The sequence below is a fragment of the Erinaceus europaeus genome, chromosome 20, assembly GCF_950295315.1.
Source record: "Erinaceus europaeus chromosome 20, mEriEur2.1, whole genome shotgun sequence".
NCBI classification, from domain to species: domain Eukaryota; kingdom Metazoa; phylum Chordata; class Mammalia; order Eulipotyphla; family Erinaceidae; genus Erinaceus; species Erinaceus europaeus.
This window is the reverse complement of record NC_080181.1, coordinates 20,824,884-20,851,629: the sequence shown is the minus strand read 5'-3', so window position 1 is coordinate 20,851,629 and position 26,746 is coordinate 20,824,884. Positions and strand designations below refer to the sequence as shown.

The 26,746-nt window shown below is 43.2% G+C and overlaps 1 protein-coding gene and 1 long non-coding RNA gene across 2 annotated transcripts in view; one reads left to right on the top strand and one right to left on the bottom strand.

Moving 5' to 3' along the window:
- Positions 1-1,926: 1,926 nt before the first annotated feature.
- Positions 1,927-26,746, top strand: part of LOC132535003 (uncharacterized) — a 175,539-nt gene continuing 150,719 nt past the window's right edge. The window contains exon 1 of the long non-coding RNA XR_009546779.1: positions 1,927-2,474. This is a non-coding gene — a long non-coding RNA (uncharacterized LOC132535003). The remainder of the gene's footprint in view (positions 2,475-26,746) is intronic.
- Positions 8,367-25,322, bottom strand: PLET1 (placenta expressed transcript 1). Its single transcript, XM_016194757.2, has 4 exons — positions 25,121-25,322; positions 16,957-17,158; positions 13,034-13,092; positions 8,367-9,220 (listed from the first exon to the last, which is right to left on the bottom strand). Exons 1-4 carry the CDS (start codon positions 25,302-25,304, stop codon positions 8,958-8,960), a joined length of 708 nt encoding a protein of 235 aa, XP_016050243.1. The 5' UTR covers positions 25,305-25,322; the 3' UTR covers positions 8,367-8,957.

Sequence of the window (26,746 nt, the reverse complement as noted above, 5' to 3'; positions counted from 1 at the left end):
TTAATCCGCTGTGCTACCACCTTGTTCCCCCCCCATTTTTTTTTTTGGATTTATTAATTTTTAAAATAGTTTGTATATTTATTGGATAGAAACAGCAAAGTCAAGAAATGAGGAGGAGATAGAGATGACTAAAGAGAGACACTTACTTGCAGGTGGGGACCAGGGGCTTCTGCATGGTAATGTGCACTCAACCAGGTGTGTTACCACCTGGGCATCCTCACGCTTATTTTTCAAATGCTCAATTTTGTAGCTGTGATATTATGAAAACATATTTCATAGAAATAAGGGTACAGAATATTTGCTGTTCATGTGTGACCTCAAGAAAATGATGTTTTTCTTGTTTGTAAAAGAAAAAACTGGGAATCTCATATTTCTGTCTTATTTGTATTCATTTGTATACATACTGGGTGAATGAGTGAGTGAATAGATGAATGAATAATGGTTGGAAGGATCAAAGATAGTATTAATAGGTCATTTTCTTCTAAGTTTCCTTAGAACCTCTAACCAGAGACCTTATTCAGCTATATTGTAATTACTAGTACCTCTTTGTTTATAACACTACTCCAGTTTTCTGGTTGCAGTCTGCACTCTTTCTCTTTTTTTTTTTTTGGTGCTGGGACCTTACACTTGCACAGTTTCACCTCTCCGTGGCCAACTTTCTCATTCTTTTTATTTCAGCTATATATAGAAAGACAGGGCTAGATACCACAGCACTGGAGCTTCCCTTGGTTCCATGGTATTCCCATTTGGTGCCAGGGCTCAAACACATGCCCTACTGGGTGAACTCTCCTGTGTGGGCAGTCATTATTCTAATCAGAATATCTGGTAAGTAATATTTAGTCAATTTTTGATAATTAAATAAATGAACAGCATATTTGTAGAAATTGTTGAAATTTTATAGTATTTTATACATATGGACATTTGGTCAATATTTTCAAAATTAATGCGAAAGTTTTGGGACTTATTAGTCCTGATATTCTTAGTTGTGCCTCTCATCTCAGGTTTTGGCCTTTTTAAAAACCATATTTCTAGGATTTCATATTTTCTGGAGTTTTTTTTTTGGGTGGTGGTGTTGGTGGTAGAGTCAGGGTAGTAGTGGTCTGCTCTTGGATTTTATATCTCAAAAGATTCCAAATGTATAAGCATAAGTTTGAAGGAGGAAAAAAGGTTAATATGGAGGGAGGATGGTTAATATGGATGGTATCTGGTGGAGCACACATGTTACAATGCACGAGGGACCCCAGTTTATGCCCCTGGTTCTTAGCTTGTAAGGGGAAGTTTCACAAGTGGTGAAGCAGTGCTAAAAGGATATTTTTTTTTCTCTCCCTATCTCCCTCTCCCCTCTAAGTTCTGTCTGTCTCTATCCAAAATAAATACAAATAAAATAAAAAATAATGAAAAATATTGGCATGGTGAGATTTTGAAAAGTTTAATGGAAGTCATAAGTCCTAAATGTGTGTTAAGCATGAATAGTACTGCAGGTGTCTAGCCTTCCCTCTCTCTTATCTTCCCTTCCCCTCCACAAGGAGCAGTGGATTTGTAGTGCTGGCACCAAGCCTCTGATAACCCTAGAGGAAAAAAAAAAAAGGACTTATGATGGGGAGATGATTTGAAATTTAAGAGAAAGAGGAGGAAGTAAATTCTGAAAGGATAAAATTTTATTAGTGGGTTATGGGGTCGCAATATACAAAGTATATTTGGAATAGTGGTCAGATTTGTTTCAGTAGGCTAGTTATCAAGTATAAAAATGTAATAGGAAATTAAGTTGGAAATACAGAATAGGAACAGCCTGAGTTTAAATATCAGTTTGATTTTTATCCTTTAAGGAATAGGAAGCTGGGGTGGGGGGCTGGTGGTAGCTCTTTTCTTTCTCACCCTCTATAAGAAAAAAAAAAAAGCCACTGGGAGTGGTGGAATCATGCAGGCAGTGAGCCCTAACAACAACCCTGGTGGCAAAAATAACCACCACCACCGAAACAAAACAAACAAAAAATAAAACATGAATTATTTCCAAATTTATATGTGCCAGAAATCAGATGTAGTTAGCTGGGACCTTTGGCTCAAGCACCAAGTCTTGGCTGCTGTCTGATGACCTGACTGAGAAGGATAAGCTTTCTTGCCTACTCAAGTGGTTGTTGGTAGGATTCAGGTGCTTATGAGTTGCTGTATTGAAGCCTCGACTCCTCCCTCCTTTTCCTGTCATGTGGGCCTCTTTATAGGGCACCTCACAACATGACAGCTTGTTTCATCAGAGTTGAGTAAGTAAAAGATCAATGGAGAAGAAGGACAGATGGAGGGAGAACTTGGGCACTGACAGGATGGAAGTCAGAGGACTGCAAACTAACCACCATTTCTGTATTTTATTTCTTAGAAGCACATCATGAAAACCATCTGATACCCAAGGGGAGGACCTTACACCTGTATTGTAGTGTGTAGAAGTGCCATGGAGAGTAGCAGGAGATGAGGCTGCAGAGGTAGGAAGGGCATGCACACCATTGCCCTGTTTGACTGGGGAGGGAGAGTAAGGGATATTGCAGTTTGTGAGAGTGAAATAACAGGTGGTTTCTAGTAGAAATGGTGATGTTTGTGGATAGATGAATGTAAAGACCCTTAAGTATTACTCTTGAAGTTTCAGCTAACTTAAGGTGACAAGTTAAGGAAATTTGACTGTATCTCTGTGAACAGAGTGCCCTGGATTGGCTTACCCTTTGTGTTGTCTTCATTGATATGCTTACAAAATTGACAAACCAAAACAGTATACAGATGACCACAGTATGAGGGCCAGGTAGTGGTGTACCTGGTTGAATGCGCATGTTACCATGTGCAAGAATCCAAGTTGAAGTCCTGGTTTCTACTTGTGGAAGGGAAGCTTCATGAGCAGTAGAGCATTGCTGCAGATCTCTCCCTCTCACTGTCTCCTTCTGCCCCTCCCTATCTCTTCTTAATTTGTCTGTTTCTATGCAAAATAAAAAATAGAACAAAAAAAAGGAAAAAGATTTAATTAATTAATTAATTTTCCTTTTTTGTTGCCCTTGTTGTTTTTATCATTGTTGTGGTTATTATTATTGTTGATGTTGTTGTTGCCGAATAGGACATAGAGAAATGGAGAAAGGAGGGAAAGACAGAGGGGGAGAGAAAGACAGACACCTGCAGACCTGCTTCACCGCTTGTGAAGCTACGCCCCCTGCAGTTGGGGAACTGGGGGCTCGAACTGGGATCCTTATGTGGTCCTTGCGCTTTGCACCACCTGCGCTTAACCTGCTGTGTTACCTCCCGACTCCCTGAAAAGAAAAAAAATTTAAAGGCCACGATATGATCAGTGTATGTATGTGACTACTGGTAGACTAAAAAAAAAAAAAAGACATATATATATGTCTATTTTTTTATATTTACTTATTTTGTGAATGTGGTAGGTAGGGAGAGATTAGAACATACTGGCATTTGAGTGGAGGACCTTAGACTTGTAAGTTCAATGTTTTACTCACTGTGTCAACTTCTAGGCCTCTTGGTTTTTGTTTTGTTTTTTAAAAATATTTATTCATTTATTTCCTTTTTGTTGCCCTTGTTTTTATTGTTGTGGCGGTTATTGTTGCTGTTGATGTTGTCGTTGTTGGAGGCCTCTTGTTTTTTTTTAATGTCAAACTTTTATATTCCTGTTGGAAATGGAATTATCTTGAAGACAGGAAACACTTTGTGCTCATATTGCTCTAGTTATTTCTAAGATATGGCTAGCCTTCCTTGCATGTAAGGAAACTGTTGCTGCTTTTACACTTTAACTTTATAGTGAGACTCTACAATTTTGGAAAGGGTCCCAGGTAAACAGTCTCCACATAGCTACTGAGAGCACTGCTGTTACTGCAAAGAAAAGGAGAAACGATAAAATTCTTAGCGAGGATTTTCATAGCAGCGGTTAGGCTTTCAAGTAGCTCATTAGTTGATTTATTTTCTTAAAAATCCAACTACTCACTCCCCCAGTAGAAGAATTAGTTTGTCTTTTGTGTTTTTAAGTCTTATCTGCCCACAGAACCACAGACGGATAGTTGGGTATCTTGTGTGTCTTTTGGACTTAAAATTCCTAAAAGGGACTTGCTTATTTCTCCCTCAGATTTTGTTCTACCAGTCTTCCTTAAGAATACCACCCAGTCTTCCTTAAGAATACCACCACCATTTTCTTTCAAGTCAGTAGTTTGGAAGATGTCTTCACATGGTAAAGTGTGTGTTCTACCAGATGAGCTACTTTCCTTGAAGCCCAGAAGTTCTGGGCTGCTTTTCTGCTTCTAGTGGTTGGTGTTACAGCTGGACCATTGATCAGGTTTGGGACTCTTTCTAGAATAGGAAGATCTTTGAGGCAGTGGGATTTAGAAGACAGTTATCTTTCTTTCCTTCTCTCTCTCTTTTTAAATATTTCATTTTATTTTTGAGAGAGATGCAGAGAAAGAGAGAAACACCAGAACACTGCCCAGCTCTGGCTTATGGTGGTGCAGGGGATTGAACCTGGGACTTCAGAGCCTCAGGCATGAGAGCATCTTTGCATAACCATTATGCCACCTACCCCCACCCCAGTTATTTTTCTTTCTTACGATAATTTACCACTTCCTTAAATGGGTTGGGAATAATTGTAGCAGGAAATAAGTAAGCAGCAAATTTGCAAAAGGTGAATCTGCCAAAATCAAAAGTGAAAAACAAGGTTGAACAATGAGTGTGGGCGTGCCAGGCCCCCCTTCTATTCATCTACTGTTTATCTCTTTTTTCTGGGCAGGAGGTGTAGCCTATGGCTTCCTTCCTTCTAGTGTATATTTTTTCCTTTGGGCATATGTATGTATGACTTTTCCATTAGTGGGGATCAGGAGGTTGTGACTCATGCCGATCAGGATTAGCTATTCCTGAGATTGAAAGCGCACATCCTTCATTATCCCTTTGCTCTTATTCTGTCATGCCCCGCGCTTACTAGATTTACTTAAGAAGTGGCCGAGGGTGGCAAAACGCTAGAACCCAGGATGCTTTCATTCCTACCTCCTGAACCCAGGGGAGATATGCCTAGTGGAATGTGTAGATATTACAGAGCATGGATTTCACTTCAAAATTCTTAGCAGTGCTCCTGACAGCCAGCCCATCAGGCAGATAAGACATGAGGGAACCCTACTTACCATCCCTGGTGAAGGTTTTTTTTTTTTTTTTTCAATTTATTTGCCCTTGTGTTGCCCTTTTTTTTTTTTTTTTTTTTTATTGTTGTAGTTCTTATTGTTGTTATTGATGTCGTTGTTAGATAGGACAGAGAGAAATGGAGAGAGGAGGGGAAGACAGAGGGGGAGAGAAAGATAGACACCTGCAGACCTGCTTCACTGCTTGTGAAGCGACTCCCCTGCAGATGGGGAGCTGGGGGCTCGAACCGGGATCTTTATGCCTTTATGCCGGTCCTTGTGCTTTGCACCACTTGCACTTAACTGCCCAACTCCCGCTGGTGAAGGTTTTAACACTAGGTCTGGATGTGACAGAGAACTCAAAACAGCCTTAGAAGGGAGCTGAGATATCTGAGCCAGCTCTTTATCTGACATAAAGGGGGAGAAGGTAAAGCAGTGACTTGTTTATAAATCACTTTTCCTCCCTGGCGGGTTGCTTGTTGCCTCCCATTTCTGTACTCTTACTGAGTTGCCCCTGAGGCACTGTTTTTCTGTATTCAGTGCCCTCCAGATTTGAGTCTAAATGTTTTACAGCTTCTGAGAGCATTTCTGCTGAGATTCCAATATTTGTTATACCTTCCACACTGAACCTGAGATGAGTGCCAGATTGGGAATATGAGTGAAAAATATGCATGAAACTTGTTCCTGGCTCACCGGGTTAGGATTCACAGCAGTTTAACCTTCGTGATGGTGGTAGAGGAGGAGGGCATGGAGGGTGACTGTTGGAGCATGCAGCCTGCTTCTTATCTTTCTTTTCTTTTTTTTTTTTTTGTGCCTCCAGGGTTATTGCTGGGGCTCAGTGCCTGCACCACGAATCCACTGCTCCTGGAGGCCATTTTCTTCCCCTTTTGTTGCCCTTGTAGCCTTGTTGTGGTTATTATTGATGTTGTTGATGTTGCTCATTGTTGGACAGGACAGAGAGAAATGGAGAGAAGAGGAGAAGACAGAGAGGGGGAGAGAAAGATAGACACCTGCAGCCCTGCTTCACCACCTGTGAAGCGACTCCCCTGCAGGTGGGGTGTCGGGGGCTCTAACTGGGATCCTCATGCCGGTCCTTGCACATTGTGCCACGTGCGCTTAACCCGCTGCGCTACCGCCCTACCCCCTGCTTCTTCTTTTTCATTGGCACCCACATCCTCTCCTAGTTATATGACGACCCAGGAGAGCCAGTTCTGGGGATCCCAGGTGATATAGAAGCCACCCCGTGAGCAGGCTGAAAATGAAATAGACCTTTTTGAAACTCAGCTTCTTGGGCTGGCGAAGCAGCTCACATGGATAGTGTACTTCTTTACCTAGTTTACCACTCAGTGCAATTCCAGCCTCCACTGTACTGAAGGAAGCTTCAGAGCTATGGTCCCTTTCTCTCTCAAAAAAAACAAAAACAAAAAACCTGTATCTACTCAGTGACTTTGGACAAATTATTTTTCTGTCTTTTTGCCTGAGTGTCCATATGTATAAAGTAGACATATCTCATAGGGTTGTTGTGAGGATTCAGGGAGATGATGGATGTAAAGTGCTTAGGCTGATGTTAATAGTGGAAGCTGAGTACTGTCAAAGTAAACATCTCTGAGAACTCACCCTCCCTGTGAAGTAACGACTGAGCGGGTGAAAACTGTCAGAGTTAACTTTCTTATGTCAGAGGCTGCTAACTTGTGTTGAGAAATCAGTCAGGTTGCTGCGTAGCCATCACAAAGAATTCAACTGCTTGAAAGGTGGGAGGGGGTCCATCTGTCTACGGTGTAGGGAAATTGGCACTTTCGTGGTAGATGATGTATGGTCACACACATTTTGAGGAGGTGTAAAATTGTATATCAACACTATGCATAGTCTACTAAAACAAAAGAAAGAATACAGTCTTTCCACAGATATCTTGGCAAAGTCATTAAACATGGAAGACTGCAGCTTCAACAAACAACAGACCTAGGGCAAAAGGAAGGATTTGATTTACAGAGTTACTGCATTATAACAATCAAAATATCTAGTTTTAACATCAATAACTAAATTACAGGGGTAAGAAAACAAACTATGACCTACTCACCAGGAAAAGGAAGAAATTGGGGGCTGGGTGCTGGCATACCAGGTTGAGCACACATAGTGCGAAGCATAGAACTGTCAAAGGGTCCTGGTTTGAGCCCCCAGCTCCCTACTTGCAGGGGTGTGGGGGATCAGCAGGTGTCTGTCTTTCTCTCCCCTTTTCTGTCTTCCCCTCCTCTCTCAGTTTTTCTCTGTCATATCCAATAGCAATAACAATAGCAACAACAACAACAACAACAACAACAACAAAAAATGGCTATAGGAGCAGGGTTTGTAGTGTAGGTGCCAAGCCCCAGCCGTAACCCTAGAGGGAAAAAAAAAAAAAAAAAGGGAAAGAAAGAAATTGACAGCTAGTCCCTGAGGCAAGCCAGTCACTGTATGCTGACATTCATTCATTAAATATTGGTATCCTAGCATTTAGTATAATGAAAATCTCGTTACTTACTATAATCTCACTACTGGAGATAGTAGTCTTTCTTCAGACTTTGTGTTTTCTTATGAATACTATAAATATTTTGCCCATTTCTCTCAGTAGAAATTACCACTAAGGGGAAATGATCAGCTTGAGCTTGAGAGAAATTAAAATAAAGAAAAATTTATGCTCAGAGCTTGAAAACATATAGTCTCACTACTTTATTTTTATATGCACATAAATGAATAAAAGAAATTTTCTCTGTATTAGTTACTTTTTAGAAAAAGTAAGTTCAATTTTTTTTTTTTTTTTAATTTCATAGGAGAGGGGGCCGGGTGGTGGAGCACCTGGCTGAGTACACACATTACAGTGCGTTAAGGACCTGGATTTAAGCCCCTGGTCCCCACTTGGAGGGGGAAAGCTTTGCAAGTGGTGAAGCAGTATTGCAGGTGTCTGTCTCTCTCCTTCTCAGTCACCCCCTTTCCTCTTGATTTCTGGCTGTCTCTATCAAGTAAAATAAAGATATTAATAAAAAATTTTACATTCCATACGAGAGAGAAATTGAGGGAAAGAGAGACATCTGTAGTGTGCTTCACCATTCATGAAGTTCTCCTTCAGGGCAGGACAGGGGTTTGAATCCAGGTCATTGCACATGGTAGCTTGTGTGCTTTATTGGGTGCACTACTACCCAACCTTGTTACTTACTTGTTAAAGGATTATATTTGGATTTAGTACATTAGTCTTGTTTGAAGTATTAGTTTATTTGATACAACACAAAAAAGAATGTTATATTATGCCATGATATTTTCCCTATCATTGACTGCTGGCAGGGCACATGCCTGTTTCTTACCCTTCATGTGCCACTAGTGTTGCCAGTAGCATCAGTTCTGTTCTTTCCTTCCTCCTTGTTAGGTCACATGAGCCAGAGAAGGCTCTGTGTAACCTGAGTGGACTTGGTCAGAAATCTGAGATCATGAGAGTGAGGGAAAGATTCTTTCCACTGAGACTCAGGAATCATTTGGCAATCAACAAAAGTTTAGATTGGCTGTGGAATTGGCTGTCCCAAGTGTGAATCAGAATTCCAGCTCCCTGACCAGGCCTTGGTAATTACAAAATGCCTAATTCATCTCCTGAAAGATCCAGTTAAGCGTCTGTCTGCCCCAAGTTCACCAAAGAGTAAACCAGCTATGTTCTCCAAATGATCATTTCCTTTTGACTTGAAGCAGAGGCTGCAGGGTTGTATCTTCCACACAAATGTCGGAGCACTGACTTGGAGTTCAGTGTTGGAGGATGCATCAAGGGGTAGGAGCCATTGTTCCCCTAGCTTCCTTCTAGAAGAGGATTTTGCTGGTGAAGAAGACGAGCAGGATCTGAATAGCATCAGCGATGGGGCTGAGGAAGGCTCTGTTGGCAGAGCTTGTGGTGGATCGGGGTGTGGAACGGGTTCGGGCTGTAGTACTTGTTTTGGTTTGGGCTGGGCTAGTGGTTGTGTTTTTGGGTAGGATGGTGTGGTCTGAATGGGGGGTTGTAGTTACGGTTTTGGTTGTAGTTGGTCTGGTGGTCGAGATCTTGGAGGATGAGGTCGTGGTCATCGCTGAAGGGAGAAAAAAGAGGCAATAGCGTCAGAACCTCTGCTGGGGGGAAGGTGGCATTAGAGAAAGGAGGCAAATCTGACAGAATGCTAGAGCTAGAGTTCATGAACAGAATTCAGTGAACACTTCCCCTGGGCCAGGTCTGCGTAGACCAGGGAAAACTATAGGGCCACAGGATGTCAAGAAATAGCAAAGAAGAACCACCTCTACTCTTAAGATCAAAGTACTGGGGCTGGGTGGTAGCACACCTGGTTGAGTGCACATGTTACTGTGCACAAGGACCCCAGTTCAAGCCCCTGGTCCCCACCTGCAGGGAGGAAGTTTCACAAGCAGTGAAGCAGTGTTGCAGGTGTCTCTCTGTCTCCTCCTCTATCTCCCACTCCTCTCTTGATTTCTCTCTGTCTCTATACAATAAGTGAATAGAATGTAAAAAAATCAAAGTATTAACCGGAGAAGAAATGTATACAACTAATGAGTCTGTTGTTGGGTGGATTAGTCTGCCCTCAAAAGCCTTCATCAAGGCATTGTGTTTTAGTATTGTGTTAGAGTAATTAGTGGTAATACAATCCAGAATGGCATACTTTTATTTCAGGGTTTGCATGAAAAGTTTGTAAGTCACATCCAGACCTGGGAATGGCCGCTCCTGTTATAAACAATGTGGATAAAAGGCCTTCTCACACCTCTACCACCAAAACTCTTATGGTTTCTGAGGACTGGTCTCTCTTGTCTGCAAGGATCTGATCACACATTGCTTCTCAGAGGTTGCCAAACAGAGAAAAACCAGACTGAGAAACCAGACTTCTGTAGCGTGTGGGTGTCTGATCCTGGAAAAGCTATGGTTTGACAATGATACCTCCAAGATCTGAATGGACCACAGAAAGGTCAATAAGAAAGAATGGAAATATTCAATGGTTTGCTCATGCCTATGAATCATTAGCTTGCTTGGAAGGTACAATTCTGTGACATTGTCTTATCTCCTAAAGCCTTTGCCCAGGGCAAACATTTCTCTAGTTTTACCACTGAAACAGAAAATCTGAACACAATCACTTTGTTCCTGCAACTGAATTTTGTTGGATTGGAGTTGAGTACCCAGTAGAAACTTTTCTTTTCTTTTTTTTTTTTTTTAATTACAGAAGTGCCCTATCCAGAAAAAAAAAAAAAAAAGATCTTGGAGGGGGAAATCAGTACCCTTCTCTGTCTTTTTATAGAGGGGATGCTATTAAGGAAGATTGAACTGAAGATTTTCATGCAATAGTTTTGTGAGGCATAAAATCACTTCAAAATTTGATTCTGTAAATAGAGATCTCTTTGACTACATTTGCAATTCATGGCTGTCAGGAAATTTGCAGTGTACTAAATATATTTCATTGTTTGTGAGTCCCAAGGAAGAATGATTATCTGGATTTTTTTTTTTTACTAGTGCACTGCTCAGTTCTTCCATATGGTGATGCTAGGGATTGAACCTGGGACCTCTGGTGTCTCAAGCATGAAAGTCTTTTGTATAACAATTGTGGTGTCTCCCCAGTTGAAAGACTTAATATTTTAATATTTCTTATTCTTGATGAACTCTTATAAACTACATTAAAATTATCTTTACGGTTTTGATGTAAGTCTAGGAAAAGTGGAAAAAAGGAAAAGAGGTGAAATTTGAATCCTGTTTTTGGCATTTACTTTCATTGTGAGCTTAACTGACCTTTCATTTTTTGAATCTCAATTTCTTGAATTTGCTTTAGCTCCCTAGAGGGAGGAAAGAAAGAATGAAAGTGGGGGGCCAGGTGGTGGTGTACCTGGTTAAGCACACACAATACTATTTGCAAGGACCCAGATTCAAGCCCCTACTCCCCATCTGCAAGGGGGAAACTTCATGAGTGGTGAAGCAGGTCTGTAAGTGTCACATCTTTCTCCCTATCTCTCCCTCGCCTCTCAATTTCTTTCTGTCCTATCAAAAAAAAAAAAATATATATATATTTTTTTTAAGAAAGGGAAAATGGCCATTGGGAGCAGTGGATTTGTAGTGCTGGCATTGAGCCCCTGTGAACCCTGGTGGCAATTAAAGAAAGAAAGAAAGTGACAAGAAGGGAAGGATGGGTGAAGAACCTCAAGATGTCTTGAAGTTAGGGACTGTGAAACATCAGTGGAAATTCCTTTGGTGAAACTCTGCTTTACCTATAAAAGGTTCATGTTAGTGGCCATTCTCTGTGGAAACTGAGAAAGATTCTTTTCAAATAAAGTTCTATGTGGTATTGAATAGAAAAATGACTCCTTTGGAAGCAAGAGTTAGGACAAGTGACCCTGAGAATATAAGGCCCCTGAGAATTGACAGAAATCTTAGAGATGCCTTTTATTTTCTCCTGGGAATACTGTGAGAACCAGGTTGAGCATGGTGAGGCTCTTCCCATTGAAAAATGGGGAACTGAGGAAACGAATTTCCCTTTTAGACTCTCTCTTGCTAAGGTTGAGCTATGGAGAGGTATGGACCTCAGTTTCTGCTTCCCTGTCAGTTACTCCCTGTCTCCAGAAACCCTGCATTTTTCTGCAGCTCTGCATTCCTTGATACAATGGCTGCTCTCTTATTATCTACCTATCAGTGTTCTGCTTTATCTAACAAATGACTTAAGCTCTCCTCCCTATTTCCCCACCCATTCTGCTCATTTGATAGATTCTTTTCCTACCCTCAAGACCCTCCCTGCCTGCAGGGTATTATTAATCCTACCAGTTAAACCCCTCGCAACAGTTGCTAAGCAAGTTCCTACCTTTCCCAGCCCCCTTTTATCTTTCTCCGCCCCTTTTCTAATCATGTATGGTGCTGTCAAGCCACTTCTGTTTCCAACTTGCGACTTCTGTTTTCAGAGTGCACACGCTTGGACGGGGATTCTGACGCCAGCCCTTGCGCTTTGTGCCGTGTGCCCTTAACATGCTGTTCTACCTCATACTCTGGGGTGTATGAATGAGTAAAGATTTGAACCACCTCGCCACCACCAGCTCAGTTCCTGGGTCATCTCTCTCGCGTCACTAGCCCAACAATTTCCCACAGAGTAAAGAATAAAGGATCAAACTAATCTTTTGTAGGTCTCAGGGTGCTGGGAGACTCAAACGACATCAGAGTAGTGCATGGCTACAAGACTGTTTATTTATTTTTTTATTGCCACCAGAATTACTGCTGGGACTTGACACCTGCACAATGAATTCACCACTCCAGGTAGACATTTTTCCACCTTCAAAATTAATTTTTAAAAAAATTTTGATAGAACAGAGAGAAATTGAGAAAGGAGGGAGAATAAAAAGAACAGCTTTGCTTTATGGCTCATGAAGCCTCCCCCCCCGAAGGTGAGGATCATAGGCTTGAACCCAGGTCCTTGAGCATGGTAAGGTGTGCACTCAGTTATGTGTACCACTGCCTGGCCTCACAAGATTCCTTTTCTCTTTTCTTTGTTATTGCTACCAGGGTTATCACTGGGGCTTGGTGTCAGCACACACTACTACAGATCTGCTCCTGGCAGCCATACACCCCCCCCACCCCCCGCACTGGATAAGAGAAATTGGGGGGTGAGGGCAACACAGGGGAAGAGAAAGACACACACACCTGCAGCGTTGTTGTTAGGCCTGCTTCACCACTCGTGAATTGGAAACCCCTGCAGGTGGGGGGGGGGAGGGGGCTCAAACCCAGTTCCTTGCGCTTGGTAATATGTGCACCTTACCGGGTGCACCGCAGCCTGGCTCCAAGACTCCTTTTTTTTCTAGGGTGCACACAAAGTAATTCTCCAGGCTGACTGAATTCATTACCAGCAATGTGAGCAGAGTGCAGAGAAACTTACCTTCTTTAAGCTCCTGAGAGGAAAATCTTGCCGTTCCTTTTGCATCAACACCAAAAGCTCTGTGGGGGGAAAAGTCCATGAGAAATAATGGTGAGAATCTCTGCTGTGGAAGCTGCAGGTTCACCTCAGCCTCTTAATTCCTTTTGTGCCCTCTTTCTCCTCAACACAATTAAAAGGTCATTAAATACTGGCCTCTCCTAATATTGCCTTAATTAAGATCTTCCATGTCATAATTCAGACATGATCATATCCATCCTCCATTCCAACCTGTTTGACCAATGTGAACTCTTCAGAGACCTATTTACACTTCTGGTATTTATTTCTAGATTATTATTATTATTATTATTATTGCCTCCAGGATTATTGCTGGGGCACAGTGCCTGCACCGTGAATCCACTGCTCCTGGCTGCTATTGTTTCCCTTTTGTTTGCCATTGTTGTTCTTTTTATTATTGCTTTTGTTATTGCTGTCGTTGTAGTTAGATAGGACAGAGAAAAATCAAGAGAGGACAGAAATATAGAAAGGGGGACAGAAAGATAGACACCTGCAGACCTGCTTCACTTGTGAAGCCACCCCCTCTGCAGGTGGGGAGCCAAGGGCTCCAACTGGGATCTTTAAGCTGGTCCTTATGCTTTGTGCAATGTGTGCTTAACCTGCCATGGCCCCTGTCTATTACTTTTTAGTGTTGCACCAGAGGAATGAAGCCAAGACACTGCCTGCATGATACCATTACTGAGTGATGTCCTTGGGCTAATTTTCTTATTCTTGATTTGAGGGAGAGACACAGTACCTCTCCCACTATCTGTGGTGCTCCCAATATAATGCTGGGACTTGAACCCAGGACATTGTGCGTAGTAAGGTGAGCTATCTCCTGGTCCCTGTTTAAGCCAAATTCTGCTAATAATATCTGTTCCGGTTACATCTTCCCACAGACACAGTGGTGACTGTTGTTAGGTTGTCTCCTGTTTTTTTCATCAACCCAGACAAAACTTCGATTAGAGAACATTGCCCTTACTGCACTGCTAATAGCCCCTCTCCATACTGGCTGACTGGCTCATTCAGAGCTACTGCTATTGTTAAAGCCACTCCTGACACAGAAGTGGATGCTTAATGTTTGTTCAACACATGCTGTTCTGTTCTCTCAGTAAGTCTATTATCATATCAGTCTTCACATATTCAACACTTCATTAATGAGAGCTTGCTGTCCACTAGTCATTGTACTTGTGCGGAGGGGACCTTGGTGGACAGTATGCATGGTTCCTACCTACTGGCATTCACAAGCTCTTCAGAGAGACAGCTTTTATTTTAAAGATTTATTTATTTCACAAGAGATAGAGACCACTCTGTTTTGGCATATGTGATGTTAGCAATCAGATCTTGCTATATGCAAGTCCTGAGCTGTACCCACTGAGTCACCACCACCTCATCTGCTTAAAGAAACATTTGATTTTATTTTAACTTAATATATTTTTCTTTTTATTTGTTAATGGATAGAGACAGAGAAATTGAGAGGAGAGGGGGAGATAGTGAGAGAAAGGGACAGAGATACCTGCAGCCCTGCTTCACTACTTATGAAGCTTTCCTCCTGCAGGTGGGGACCTGGCACCCTTAGAGAAACATTTTAAATGACTAATCAGCTAACTAGTCATTGATGTTAAGTGTGATATCTGTGCTGATGAAGTAATAGAAGTCACTCACTCCTGTGACTAACAGGGAGCCCTCGCCTGACCTGTGCATTTAGGGAATGTTTCCTTGAGTCAGTGATGTGTAACTTTGATTATTTCTGGCTAGGCAGAAACCTCGCTTGGGCCTTGCACCATGGAATCCCCTGCTTTCTGTGTCTGCTATCATGTGTTCCTTGCTGGCCAGGGCCAGGAGAGTACATTGTCAACTGTCAAAGAGGCCAGTGCCTCTCTGGCATGGTGGGGAATTAGGAGGGTCTTGAAGGTGCTGTGCCAGCAGGAATGTGCTGTTTCTGTGTGCAGATTATCACTGTTTTGTCTTTTTATCTTTTGTGTAGGGAGTGAGTAGAAGCGTTAATGAGGTGAGATGAAAGGAAAGTCATTGCCCTAATTAGCCTGGCTGGTTTCTGAGAGACTGCTGTCTTTGTGAAGCTAAATTGTAGCAACTCCCTTGGGAGTCACTCTGTTAATACCTCCTCTCAGTGCAGTTAGTTCTGATGAGACCCGGGGTTTGGCAGGAGAGGACTGGAAGGTTGACGGCATGACCACTGTCCACAGAGTCCTGATGGCTATACATAGTGGTGAAGGCCTAGAGGTCAGATCTGCCCTTCCTATGGACAACACCAGAGGAGCTCCAAGACCAGAGGGCTCTGCTATAGTATCTCCCTCACCCCCCTCTCAGTGAAAAATGGGACTTGAGAGGCTCAGCAGCCTCTCACATGTGCCAGGCCTTGAGTTCATTCCCCCAGTACTGCCTAAGCAATAGCAACAAAACCACCCTTGCCCATGCAGTACAGAATGGCAGCATTTGGTTCCTAAAGTAGACTTGAAACAAGTCTCTGATGGGTAGAAAGGTTGATTGTTAAAGTGTGGTGGGAGTGGCTGGGAAAATGGTTTAGTGGTGAATGCAGGAATTATAGACATAAGATCTAGAGTTGGATCCCTGACACAACATATGCCAGAGCGATTGGTTCTATTCTTTCTTATTAAATTACTCTCTAAAAAGTAAAGTATAAAATTTTCCTTGCCTCAAAAGCTTAGTGTGTCCATTTGTGTGGCAATAGGAAGCCAATTTTATTATATAATTATCACACAACCTACTGGCAAGGCATTTCCAAAACAAATCTGTGTCTTAAAAAAACGATCCTCCAGTTTGAATATGGAGAATCTGAAACAAATAGAAGCCTAGCGTCAAAGGTTGTGTGCTTGAGCAAACTTTAGTCAGGTTCTGGAACTTTGTATTCGATGCACCTGTGTCCTTCCTTGTGCAGTCAGGTTTTGGCAAAACCCTGCTGAGTCAGTTTAGCAGTAAACTTTCACCCTCATATCTGATGGTCCTTACTATAGACTGAGTTCCTCATTCTCTACCATCCCTCAGGTGATACAGTCATCCTTATCTGCCTTCAGGTGGAATCCTGTTAGATCAGCTTAGCTAGACTACCCCTTACCCTATTTTCCTTTTAGTAATATTCCATCCCTTGACACACCCTGCTCCGCTCCTTGGCTATTAGCCCCTATTTGCTGGCATTGTATTCAGAGTTGAGTCTGTTTCTCTGAAACTCTTTTTCTCCTCTTGCAGTAGTCCTGAATGAAATCTGGTTTTGTGTATGTATGTCTGCATCTATGCATGTGTGTACTTTATGTTGTTTTTACTCCTGCTTTTCAGTTCTAGTTTTTCTTTTTTGCCTTCAGGGTTATCGCTGGGGCTCAGTGCCTGCACTACAAATCCACTGCTCCTGGAAGACATTTTTCCCATTTTTTTGCCCTTGTTGTTGTTATTGCTATTGTTGTTGGATAGGACAGAGAGAATTGAGAGAGGAAGGGAAGACAGAAAGGGGAAGAGAAAGATAGATACCTGCAGACCTGCTCTACCTCTTGTGAAGCGACACCCCTGCAAGTAGGGACTCAGGGACTTGAACTGGGATCCTTGTGTGGGTCCTTGCACTTTGTACTATGTGCGCTTAACCTGCCTGCTGCACCTGGCCCCTTAGGTTTTCTTTTATACTATGTTTATATTAAGTGTACTATATGTGTGTGTGTGTGTGTGTGTACATCTACAGAGAAAAGAAAGACAGAAAAAAGAATGTGGAGACAGAAAAGTAGTACAACTACTACACTCTCCATATCATATCTGGATCATATATTTGAGTTCTCCAGAGTCAGCATGGAACTGTAAAAACACAAAATGAAACAAAATGAAAATATACAAGCCCAAAGCAAGCCACACAAAGAGATTCTTACTGTAGCTCGACTGTAGTTATGTTTGGGGAAAGGGGAGAGTCCCAGGTGGCCATGATGGACAAGCTATTGGTGTCCTTCACAAGATACACAACACTGTCATTGCAGTACTCGTCAGCTGCTGCCCAGGAGCCTGCTGACTTCTTGTTCTTGTCCACTGCCCTCAGGACCACAGCGGTGATGTTCAAATCCACAGGAACTGACACTAGGAGGAAGTGACAGGGAGGTTAGTCAGTTAACTGTGCAGTAAGACAAGGAGTGCAGGGCATGGAATCTAAATTCAGTGTGAAGAAAGGAAGTTACACACAGTCTGTACATATGGTGTGATTTAAGTTTCACAAAAGGAGTTGAAAAAGGTCTGGAAGGGACTATATCAAAATATTAACCGCAGTGTCGTAGTAGTGGGGTTGCAGTGATTTTTCTTTTCTTACTGGCACTCCCCCCCTGCTTCTTCTTCTTTAAATGTTTTCCCAAATGTTCTACAGTAAATAGTAGACAAAAGGAGACCTAGACACTGAGCCTAGTCTTTGGCTCTTTATCTCTGGAGCCTGGTCAGCGTCTACCAGTTAACGGGTATGTGCCTGTTCTGCCTTCTTTGGGGGTGGGAGTAGGGCGTGGAGTTCAGGGAGCAAAGGGGCTGATGTGAGAGAGTTGAGCACCCCTGGGAAGTGCTTTCTGAAAACAAGTACTCTTCCTAGCACCACATATGCTGATGCATTTGTTTCTGTTGTGGAAGGTGTAGGTAGCAGTGGGGACTTGTAGCTCTAAGTATTTGTAAATCATAGTTTTTCCTTCCTTCCTTCCTTCCTTCCTTCCTTCCTTCCTTCCTTTTTTTCTTAAGTGTTTGTTTACTAATTTTGCCCTGTTTCTAGTTTCTTTTTCCAGTCATCTTACTGGGTTCAGGGATAATGGTTTACAGTACATTTACAGTTAATACATGGGTTCAATAGCTCATCTACCTGTGGTAGGTATCTGCAAAAGCCTTTCATCTCCAACTTAGGTCCTTCCCAACCAAATGCTAAAATTTATAAAATAAAGTTCTTACTCTACTTGGGAAAGAATTTCAGTTGAGACAGAGAAAGAGACAAGCCAGAGCACCACTGTGGTATATGCAGTGCCAGAGACCAAGCTGGGAAGGTCAGGCATGCAAGGCTATTGCTTACCAGTTGAGCCATTTCCACAGCCCCTGTATATCAGCCCTTAGGGCTCCCTGACTTCACTTGGGTACTTTTGCCCTTGTGATCTGGCCAGTTAGTTGTTATTGTCAGCATTCTAACATGTAAAGGGGAAGAAATTTCAGAATCTTTTCATCTATGCACTTCCGCCCATAGAAAGTTCCTTTTAGGGGGGCTGGGCAGTAGTGCAGTGGGTTAAGCACACATGGCATGAAGTGCAAGTACTGGCATAAGGATCCTGGTTGGAGCCCCTGGCTCCCCAACTGCAGGGGAGTCGCTTCACAAGCGGTGAAGCAGAGTAGTGGATTCGTAGTTCAGGCACTGAACCCCAGCAATATCCCTGGAAGCAAAGGAAAAAAAAAAGAAAGTTCTTTTTAGGGTGCTGGAAATAGCATAGTGGTTATGCAAGCAGACTCTCATGCCTGAGGCTCTGAAGTTCCAGGTCCAATCCTCTGCACCACTATAAACTAGAGCTGAGCTTTGCTCTGGTTAAAAAAAAAAAAAAAAAAATAGAACAAAGAAAAAAAATCCTTTTAAATGCATACCTCTCCATGTCCCTTCATTGCCCAAAATTCTTTCAAAAACTTTATTTCTTTTTCTTTTCTTTCTTGTTGTGTGTGTGTGGGGGGAGTAAGGGGGGTTAGAGACAGAGAAATGAGATGGAAAGGGGTGACAGAAAGGGGGAAGAGGAGGTTGGGGAGATAGCTTAATGATTATGGAAAAGACTTTCATGCCTGAAGCTTTGAGGTCTCAGGTTCAGTCCCCGGCACCACCATAAGCCACTCTTTCTTTATCTCTGTATCTATATAAAAATAAATATTAAGAATGAGAGAGAGAGAGAAAGAGAGAGAGAAGACACCTGCAGCATTGCTTCATTGCTTTTGAAGCTTCCTCTTATAGGTGGGGACTGGGGACTTGAAGCCAGGTCTTGCACATGGTAATATGTGAACTCATCCAGGCGCACCAATACTCGAGCTCCTCAAATATGTTTTTTTTTTCCCTTCACAAAGTAGAGGAAACTGATCAAGTAGCACAATAGGGTCAGACAGCCTTAGATCTGAATTCTAGCTCTAACATTTAAGACCAAGTCATTTCATCTCTGAGCCTAGGTTTCCTTATAGTTCATCATTCACTCTTGAATCATTTCACTTCACAAATAATTATTAAATTCCCACTTTGCACCTGCCCTAGCTCTAGATTTGGAGATAATGTCATCACCCCATTATATTGAGCTTATGATACCTTATCTTGACAAGTTCTTGGGAGTAGTAGAGAGAAGAATGTAAATACTAAGCGATGGTAGGTGTTGAATTATTTGAATTTGTTATTACATTTTTGTGTGTGCATGCGTGTGTGGAGCTGGGGTTTTGCATGTGTGTGATCTCATAGTTATGAGCTACTTTTTTCATTATATTTTTCAGACTGAGAGAGAGAGAGAGAGAGACAGGTAGAGGGAGAGACCACTGCACAAGTACTTCCTTTGTCATAGGACCATGTGGTGAGCTGTCTTTCTGGCCCAGGGATGTTATTATTTCTAACACAGAACATTTCTGTTTTGTTTGTTTTTATGAAACAAGCTGAGTCGAGCCAGATCTCTCAAGCCCTGACTTGCTCTGCAAGAGCCTAACACTTGTCCTAGATGAGTGCAGGGATGGTGACGATCAGTGATGTCATCTCCATAGTCACCAAGTCAGCTCTCACACGGGCATGTTCTTGCCTTCCTCCTTTCCCCATATTCTCCACCCTTCATGCTGTGGCCGGACCAGAAATCTACATACAACACTCCCATCAGGACACACTCATCTCTAAAACCTTCAAAGGGAGGCTGGCCAGGTGGCATCGTAGATTGGGCACTGGACTCTTAAGCATAAGGTCCTGAATTCAATCCCTGGCATCACACGTGCCAGAGTTGTGCTCTGCTTCTCTCGTGCTCCTTCTTTCTTTTGAGATAATAAATATTTTAAGTAAAATGAAATGTTTGAAGCGTTCTTTCTGGAGCATCTAAACATTGCTGCTTTGATACTTCAGCCCCTGTTCTATTGATAGCAGCCACTGTGTGGATTTGTCAGGAACTGCCTCACTCTGCTCTCTGCTTTCTGCCCTCCCAGTTGAGGGGCAGCTGGTCTTCCTCTGGTTCTGCTGATGCTTCAAGCTCACATCTGCCCCTGGCCAGTGTTACTTTTTGTCTAGAGCTTGCCTTTCCTACCTTCCTTCCTTCCTTCCTTCCCTCCTCTCTCCCTCCTTCCCTTTCTTCCTTTTTTAAAAAATATTTTTAATTTATTTTTAATAGAGACAGAAGTTGAGAGGGGAGGAGGAGATAGATATCTGCAACATTGCTTTACCACTTGTAAAGCTTCCCTCCCCCCCACAGGTGGGGACCGAAGGCCTGAACCTGGATCCTTGTGCACTGTAATGTGTGTGCTCAACCAGGTGTGCCACTGCTCAGCTTCCCCCCTTCCTTTTTTTTTTTTTTTCTTCACACATCCTATCTCTGTGTATGCATCAAGATTCTGCTTATGTCCTACCTCCAGGCCAGTTTAGCCTTCTTTTTCTCACTCATAAACTATTTGTGTTTTTCACACTATATAATTGAGCACTTAATTAATTTCTTTCTTTTCTTTTTTTTTTTTTCCTCCAGGGTTATTGCTGGGCTTGGTGCCTGCACCATGAATCCACCACTCCTGGAGGCCATTTTTCCCCCTTTTTGTTGCCCTAGTTGTTGCAGCCTCCTTGCGGTTATTATTGCCATCGTTGACCTTGCTTTGTTGTTGGATAGGACAGAGAGAAATGGAGAGAGGAGGGGAAGACAGAGAGAGAGGGGGAGAGAAAGATAGACACCTGCAGACCTGCTTCACCACCCGTGAAGCGACTCCCCTGCAGGTGGGGAGCCGGGGGCTCGAACCGGGATGCTTACTCCGGTCCCTGCGCTTTGCGCCACGTGCGCTTAACCCACTGTGCCACCACCCTACCCCCCTTAATTAATTTCTGACAGGTACTCTGCACAGTAGTTTCATCTGTGTATCTGGCCAGGCCCTTGCTGGGCACCTGGAAGGCACTAAGTAATCATTCACTGGCAGAGGGAAAAGTCGAGCTGCAGCATGATATAGTGCTATTCAAGCTGAAGCTTCAGGGGGATGAGGCAGGCACATTTCATCCCTCTTTTCCACAGCAGGGTTGAGGAAACAGCATAATGGTTATGCAAACAACTTTCATGCCTGAGGCTCTGAGGTCCCAGGTTCAATTCCCAGCGCCATTATAGGCTAAAGCTAAGCAGTGCTGGTCAAAAAAATAAATAAATAAAACCAGAGGCAGAGGACACTTGATCAGTACAGTCCCAACAATACAACTGCTATTGCATTATGGGCGTCTTTCACTGATACCAACACAGACCCAATGGCCCTGTGAAGATAATGCCAGAACTGCAGATGTCTTGGGATCTGCCCAACTATCTATACAAAACTTATCAGTGTTGACACAGACTCTGAAATAAAAACAAAACAGAAGAAGCCAGGTGGTGGTGCACCTGGTTGAGTGCACAAATTACAGTGTGGAAAGACCTGGGTTCAAGTCCCGATCTCCCAACTGCTGGGTGGGGGTGGGGGGAGAAGCTTCATGAGTAATGAAGCAGTGCTACAATTTCCCCTCTCTCTCTTCCTTTTAAATTCTCTCTGTCTCTATCCAAAATAAATAAGTATTGAAAAAAAATCAGAATAAGAAATAAGGAGAAGTGGTTGGCTTCTGCAGGCACTCACTCAGTCTCCTCAAAAGCTCCAAGACCATGGGGGTTGGGCAGTAGTGCAGTGGGTTAAGCGCACGTGGCGCAAAGCCAGGGACCAGTGACCGGTGTAAAGATTCGGGTTGGAGCCCCCAGCTCCCCACCTACAGGGGAGTCGCTTCACAGGCGGTGAAGCAGCTCTGTAGATATATGTCTTTCCCCCTCTCTGTCTTCCCCTCCTCTCTCCATTTCTCTCTGTCCTATCCAACAACAACGACATCAATAGCAATGATAATAATAACTACAACAACGATAAAAACAACCAGGGTAACAAAAGGGAAAAAATGGCCTCCAGGAGCAGTGGATTTATGGTGCAGGCACTGAGCCCCAGCAATAACCCTGGGGGCAAAAAAGAAAAAAAAAGTTCCAAGACCTGATGGAAGTCCTGCAATGGCGATGTACGAGGAAATTGCGTTGCCTGTTGAGTGACATTTGGTTAGAATCTGGCACCTCACATCTCTGTGGGCCAAGGATTTTGACTGTCAACTAAATGATCCCTATAGCAAGCCAGTTACCTTAGAGCTCTAGCACGTTTTTGTTCTAAGATGAAATTAGGGAAATCCCTGCCACTTAGTGGGCTCCCAGTGCCTCTTACTCCTCCTTCCCCCTTCCTCTGCTCTACCTACCACCTCTCTCAGTGCTGTAATCTCCCTTTCACCTAGAATGTTCCCTCTCAGGGTGTCTTAAGGATGTTCTCTTGATTCTTCCTTCTGTTTTCCAACTAATACGGCATTCTACTTCCTTACCCATCATCTACACACCACAACTTTAACCTCTGCGTTTCTCTTCCTTTCAGTTCAGCAGCAAAATCTCTCACCTGGTGATGTGTTTCCTTAAGTCAAAGGTTTCTTTTTCTTTTTTAATATTTATATATTTCCTTTTGTTGCCCTTGTTGTTTTATTGTTGTAGTTATTGTTGTTATTGATGTCATTGTTGTTTGATAGGACAGAGAGAAATGGAGAGAGGAGGGGAAGACAGAGAGGGGGAGAGAAAGACAGACACCTGCAGACCTGCTTCACTGCCTGTGAAGCAACTCCTCTGAAGGTGGGAAGCTGGGGGCTTGAACTGGGATCCTTATGCCGGTCCTTGCACTTTGCACCACCTGTGTTTAACCTGCTGCACTACCACCCGAGTCCCTTAAGTCAGAGGTTTCTGATGTAGTAATCTGTTGTAATAATCTCTCTGCCCCCTGCCCTTATCTTTCCTCACACACAAGGGCACATGTGGACCCTTCTCGTCTTCACCTTGTAAAGCAAGATTATATTTTCTGTGCTGCTAGGACAAGATCTACTGCCTATGGGAGTGTGTCCTGTCACATCTCGGGCAGTTAGTTCTTATGAAAAAAGAGAAGACAAGATATATTGGGGGTCTGGATGGTAGCTTACCTGGTAGAGTATACACATTATCATGGGAGAGGATCCAGGTTCAAATCCCCAGTTCCTATCTGCAGGGGGAAGCTTTATAGGTGGAGCAGTGCCACAGGTGTCTCTCTCTTACCTCTATCAGAAATCAGGCAAGCAGAAAAAGAAAGCAAGCCAACCACTGGGAATGGCAGAACCATGCAGGCACCAAGTCTTAGTGATAACCTTGGTGGCAAAGGACAAACAAAAAGACATGCTGGGATCAGTGTGTGAAGGCTGGTTATCCTTCTGCTGAAGCCTGGGACCTACAGAGCATGAGTGTGGCGTTATCCTGGTGGTTTGTATAAAATGTGGCTAGAGTGGCTAACAGAGGCAGGATAACACAGTAGATGAAAAACAGGCTCTGAAACTGGACAGCCTGGCTGGACAGAGCTGGACAAATCTTGGCTACTATTCAAATATTAGCTGTGTTGCTTAACTGCTGACCTTGGAGAAAACTTTCATTTCTTTTGGAGAGGTGGCTCAGCCAGTAGAACATACTCCTTGCATAGGTAAGACCTGGGTTTGATCCCTAGCACCACATGTGACATAGACGAGTTCTCTCATCAGATAAATGAGTATGTTTTAGAAGCTGTAACTTTCTTGTTTCTCAGTTCTCATCTGTAAAATGGAAGATACTAGCGTGTACCCATAGAATAGCAGCCAACACAGAGTCAGGAGTGTTAGTTCTCATTACTGTAGCACGTTATGACTGGGCCCTCCTCAATCGCTATCGAACAGGCCATGGCCGGTGCGCCGCTATGTTCCACCGCTGGGGAGCCAGAGACGACCCGAACTGCCCCTGCGGCTCCAGACAGACTATGACCCACATAGTCAACGACTGCCACCTCTCCAGATTCAAAGGAGGTCTCGAAACTTTACATCAGGCTCCACCTGACGCTGTTGACTGGCTACGGAAGAAGGGCAAACGCTAGAAGAAGAAACTGTAACTCAGGAGTGTACAGTGCAGAGTGACAGGCAGGGTCTGTGAACTAAAAGGCTCAGCTTCATGTCCCAGCTGCAACATTCAGCTCACTCTGCAAGTCACTAGCATCTTTATCTTTGTTTCTATTGTCTCATCTACAGAAAAACAATGACAGCTGTCTAGGTCATTATGAAAACAACTGTTAGATATTATTGTTATGAAACAACTGTTAGATATTATTGTTATAAACTTGCCTTGACTTGTAAGTCTGACAGACTGCCAAAGGGATATTTATAAAATACTACTAGAAGTCTCGAAGGAGAGCATTCAATTAGGTATGAAAAGACTTAAGATTCAAGGGCCAGTTCTGACATCTGTTATCAGTGATATCCTAAGAAAGGCATGATCTGATTATTATCCCCCAAAATTATTTAAAATGCCCATTTTAGGGCTGAGTTGACAGTATAATTGTTCTGCAAAAGACTTTCATGCCTGAGACTCTTTTAAGTTCCCAAGTTCGGTCCCCATAACCACCAGAAGCCAGAGCTGAGCAGTGCTCTGGTAAAACAAACAACAACAACAACAACAACAACAAAAACTATTTAAGTTAGAGGACTTGCGGTTAGGTGTTGCTTTGCTGGGGCTCAGTTAACCTAGCTGCTGGGGCTTGATGACTTCCACGGCCCAGGTTTTCACAGAGAACATGCAGAAGCAGTCCCCCCCAGCCCACTTCTCACATGCTGTTATTTCTCTGTCTGCCTCCACTTCCCATCTGCTACAAAACCACATGTATCTTGTGTCACCAAGAATAGGGATGAGCGAAAATGTTATGAAATTCTCATTAATTTCCCTCAGAGACAGAAGACAACAGAGAAAAGTGACTTCGACTTACCTGTGTAGCTTGTGTTCCTCTCATAGACTTTTGGATGGACATTGATTCCTGGAGCAGAGGAGGTGATGATCTCCTTAAAGGCCATGCAACTGCTATTGTAACCTTTAGCATGGGCAAAGGAAAACAACAGTCCGAGGCATAAAAACAGCCCCGGTGGTACCAGTGTGGAAGCAGGGATTGCCATGGTCCTGATCTGTTTGGAACTTGCTGGGGCTGGAACTGGGTAAGACCTACAACTCACCTGTTTATATGCTCTGGGGCTGGAACTTCTGGATGACGTCATATATGCAAATCTTTTCGCCCCTCCTAAGATGAACTGGCTTCTGCAATTTGACTACTGATATGATCAAGAATGAATCTCCTTGTACCTGTCACCATGATTCTTTATTAAGACCAGTTTTGTTCAAGAAAGGGCATATATTGATCCTGGCTTTATTTTGGATTGCATTTACCTCAACTGTTGGAAGGAAACGAGTCAGGGCTGGCAACAGAGCTCACCTAGGAAGGGTGCTTGTTTGCCATGAGCTAGACCCAGGTTTGATCCCCCCCCCCCCCCCAGCCTTGCTGGGTGACAGAAACGTTGATGCTGTGGTGTCTTTCTCTCTCCTCACCCCTCTTTTTTTGCCACCAGGGTTATTGCTGGGACTCAGTACCAGCATGATTTTAATGCTCCCTGTGGCCACTTTTTTCCTTGTTTAGCTGAGGGTGAGAAACTGAGAGATAAAGAAGGAGAGAAAGACAGAGAGAGAAAGGGAGACATCACCATACTGCTCTGGAAGCTTTCCCCCTGCAGGTACTTCCATGTGGTTACCAGGGACATGAACCTAGATCCTCACACACAGTACTATGTGCATGCCACTGGACAAGCCATCTGCTGGCCCTCATCTCTGTCACTGCTGTCTTTCTGTCTGAAAAATAAGTCAAGAGCAGTAAAACCCTGGAGGGGGGTGTTAATGAACACAAAGTAAGTGAAATTTAGAGTTGAGTAATTATCATATACCTGATCCATTTAGAAGCTCTACATTTCTAGGCGTAAAGGTCCACTGGTCTTAGAATGCCACATATATAATTCTTTTAAATATTTATTTATTGGGTAGAGACAGCCAGAAATCTAGAGGGAAGGGGGAGAGAGGGGGAGACAGAGAGACCTGCAGCACTACTTCACCACTTGCAAAGTTTTCCCCCTGTATGTGGGGACGAGGTGCTCAAACCTGGGTCCTTGTGCACTGTAACACATGCACTCAACCAGTTGCACCACCACCCGGCCCCCTATATATACTTTTCCAATGCTCCTTAACTGAACTTATAATTACAGTTCATTTTGTGATTAGCATAGAAGCAGAAAACTGTTTCTAGATTTACATTTATCTTTTAGAAAGAAACAAGTGGACCACTTGCTTCCTGTCACTTTCCTCTGAACCACAACAGCACAGCAAAACTACTAAAACCATCAGAAAATTGTTCCCCCTCCTTTTTCCTCTGATTCTTATTAGCCACTAAAGGAGAAAAGAAGAAATATTCTATAAGAATAGAAAGGAAGTGGGGGTCGGGCAGTGGCGCAGTGGGTTAAGCACATGTGGCGCAAAGCACAAGGACCGGCATAAGGATCCTGGTTCGAACCCCCGG

Bases quoted from the DNA above. Each gene is read 5' to 3' on its own strand.
- PLET1 (XM_016194757.2), bottom strand. From the start codon at position 25,304: ATGGCAATCCCTGCTTCCACACTGGTACCACCGGGGCTGTTTTTATGC. The intron at 17,159-25,120 runs GTAAGTCGAAGT...ACTTCCTCCTAG, and splicing joins GAGGAACACAAGCTACACAG to TGTCAGTTCCTGTGGATTTG. The intron at 13,093-16,956 runs GTAAGAATCTCT...TTCCCCCCACAG, and splicing joins ATAACTACAGTCGAGCTACA to AGCTTTTGGTGTTGATGCAA.